General features: G+C 49.7%; 1 protein-coding gene across 1 annotated transcript in view; it reads left to right on the top strand.

Annotated features, from left to right (window-relative positions):
- Positions 1–1,755: 1,755 nt before the first annotated feature.
- Positions 1,756–2,500, top strand: part of tet1 (tet methylcytosine dioxygenase 1) — an 18,088-nt gene continuing 17,343 nt past the window's right edge. Inside the window, exon 1 of the mRNA XM_084458827.1 lies at positions 1,756–1,850. Within this exon, the coding sequence (XP_084314953.1) occupies positions 1,833–1,850 (18 nt within the window). The 5' untranslated portion in view covers positions 1,756–1,832. The remainder of the gene's footprint in view (positions 1,851–2,500) is intronic.

The raw sequence follows: 2,500 nt of genomic DNA, 5'->3' as shown, positions 1-2,500 counted from the left end.
GACCTTCAAAACCAGGTCTTCGTGTATCCGGGAAAACATTTAGATATTTATGGGATTCTACATAGCATATCTGCATTGGTACAATACATTTGTATTCATGTTAATTGATGAATAAGGGAGAGCGATTGACTTTCAGACAGTTTAATAATAATAAAGCAAGTCTATTTACTTTTTGCATCTAGTCAAGCAGTTCATTAACAGCACAGCCGTCTCTCTGTCAGAGAAGTCAGGTTATTGGATGTTGTCAGTCTCTGATCCGCCCGGCTCCAGTCCGGTGTGTGTTCGGGCTCCAGTCCGCTGCTTGCGTGCGTCCCCCTGTGCGTAGGGCTGGAGTGAAAAGCCCACATAGGGGATCCTTTGTTTAGGAGGGTCTAGGCATGGAGGATCATTTACAAGCCGCTAAGGTCCTCACGCCATTGGCTGACGAGGCCTTGTCTGCGTCTGCGAAAGGCATCCCGTGTGTGTGTGTGTGTGCACGCGCCGCGCATGTGTGTGTTTCGTCTGCGGCAGAGGCAGCAGCTCGCTACAGTACGTGGGCTCAGTCAGCCAGTCTGCTCATGAGAGTCAGAGCTCGCCCAGCTCTCTACCGCTGCTACTGTAGCCAGCCATTCTTTTAAAGCCGAAGGAAAGCAAGGCAAGATGGCCACCGCCAGCACCTTGTAGGGACATGCTGCCCAAAGTGGAAGGGCTGCCTGTGAGGACACAGAAGGTAAAGCCCGCTTGGCCTGAGCCTTTGCCCCGGTGTCTATTGTCTGGCTGCAGATGCTCACTGTACAGTAGCCTGTCAGGGTCCTATTGCTGCTGGGTTGTGTTTTTGTTCTTTTGTGTTTCTGTCTTATGTTTTTTGCAGTCTGTGTGCCTGCGTGTGTGTGTGTGTGTGTGCGTGTGTGTGTGTGTGCTACCCACAACATCACCAAGCGCTTGTGTTTTCCAGGTGGGCTGCACAGACGTGGCCAAAGCGGTGACAAAGAGGACCGTTTCCATGGTAACGGACACCCCTCTCTTTTCTCCCCGTGCCGGTGGAGGGTCCCATTCTCCCTTTCCCTAACACCCCTCTCCCTAACACCCCTCGCCCTCACAGCCCTCTCCCTAACAGACATATTTGTGCACCTGCCGCTTTCTTTAACGAGTGGCGGGGAGAAGAGCCGGGGTGGCTTTAATCCGGGCGCTGGTCTGGGTCGGACCTGGCTCTCGCTCACTTCACTGCAGTCGTAGTAAGAGCTTTTATTTGTTTGTAAAAAAAATAGGCTGGATACTCTCGTCGTCGCTGCCATGTTTGTCTTGAGTGATTTTCCAGCAGGTTTTGAAGCTCTTGGCCACGGTGTCTCGTTTTAGCTTCTCTGGAAGGTAGCAGCCTATTATTGGTAGTGCTAATATTTACACGTGGTGTTTTTGTACGCGTGCGCCGCTGTGTTTAGTCTGGCTGCGTGCGCGGAACTCTGGGAAGTTTGAGTTCGGGGCAGAGACAGAAAAGGTGCGTTCTATGAATGAATTGAGAGTGAACGCAGGGCTTCAGAGAATTACACGCACGCACGCACACACAGCCCAGGAAGGAAGCATGCTTTTTTATGATTTTTCACGAGATTACAACACCGCAAAATATAGTTCTCTGTCTGTCTCTCTGTCTGTTTGTCACTCTGTTGCACTCCACTAGAGTTCAGATCAGGCTTCGTACAGGAGCCTTGGAGGATTGAGATGACCAGAGCCTAAAGGCTACTTCACTGGGAATGACCTACTGTAACCTGAGACCTGTGTGGATAGACATTAGGCTTTTTCTACAAAGAACTTTTTTTCTAAGAAGAGGCATATGCTTTCTGTCTGAGTCAGTGAGGATGGGAAAACTCGCCAAGGTCAGATTATTCCTGTATTTTTCAGGTCTGTTTCACAATTGCTTTGTGTAATTTTTTTCTTGTTTGATCCATACTGTCTTTTGTGTGCTAGATGTAAGGGGTGGATGGTGTGTTGCAGCGCGCGTGTGTGTGTATGTGAGTGACTGTGTGTGTGTATGTGAGTGACTGTGTGTGTGTGTGTAGTGTGTGTGTGTGTGTGTGTGTGTTTGGGATGGATACTCCCTCAGTTGTTGCAGCGCACGTGTGTGTCTATGTGAGTGACTGTGTGTGTGTGTGTGTGTGTGTGTGTGTGTGACTGTGTGTGTGTGACTGTGTGTGTGTGTGGGTGTGTGTGTGTGACTGTGTGTGTGTGTGTGTGTGTGTGTGTGTGTGTATGTGTGTGTGTGTGTGTGTTTGGGATGGATACTCCCTCAGTTGAAACTTCCCTGGAAACCCTTCTCCTCTGAGAAGGTCGTTAGGATTCAGGCAGCAATCACTTTCCTGTTGCTAGGCTAGGAAAAGAGGTGTGTGTGTGTGTGTGTGTGTGTGTGTGTGTGTGTGTGTGTGTGTGTGTGTGTGTGTGTGTGTGTGTGTGTGAGTGAGTGTGTGTGTGTGAGTGAGTGAGTGTGTGTGTGTGGAGAGGAGGGGCTGTGGTAACAGAGGAAAAGCTT

The sequence above is a fragment of the Borostomias antarcticus genome, assembly GCF_949987555.1.
Source record: "Borostomias antarcticus genome assembly, chromosome: 25".
Classification (NCBI taxonomy): domain Eukaryota; kingdom Metazoa; phylum Chordata; class Actinopteri; order Stomiiformes; family Stomiidae; genus Borostomias; species Borostomias antarcticus.
Note: the sequence above shows the minus strand (reverse complement) of the source record. Positions and strands in the feature narration are given on the sequence as shown.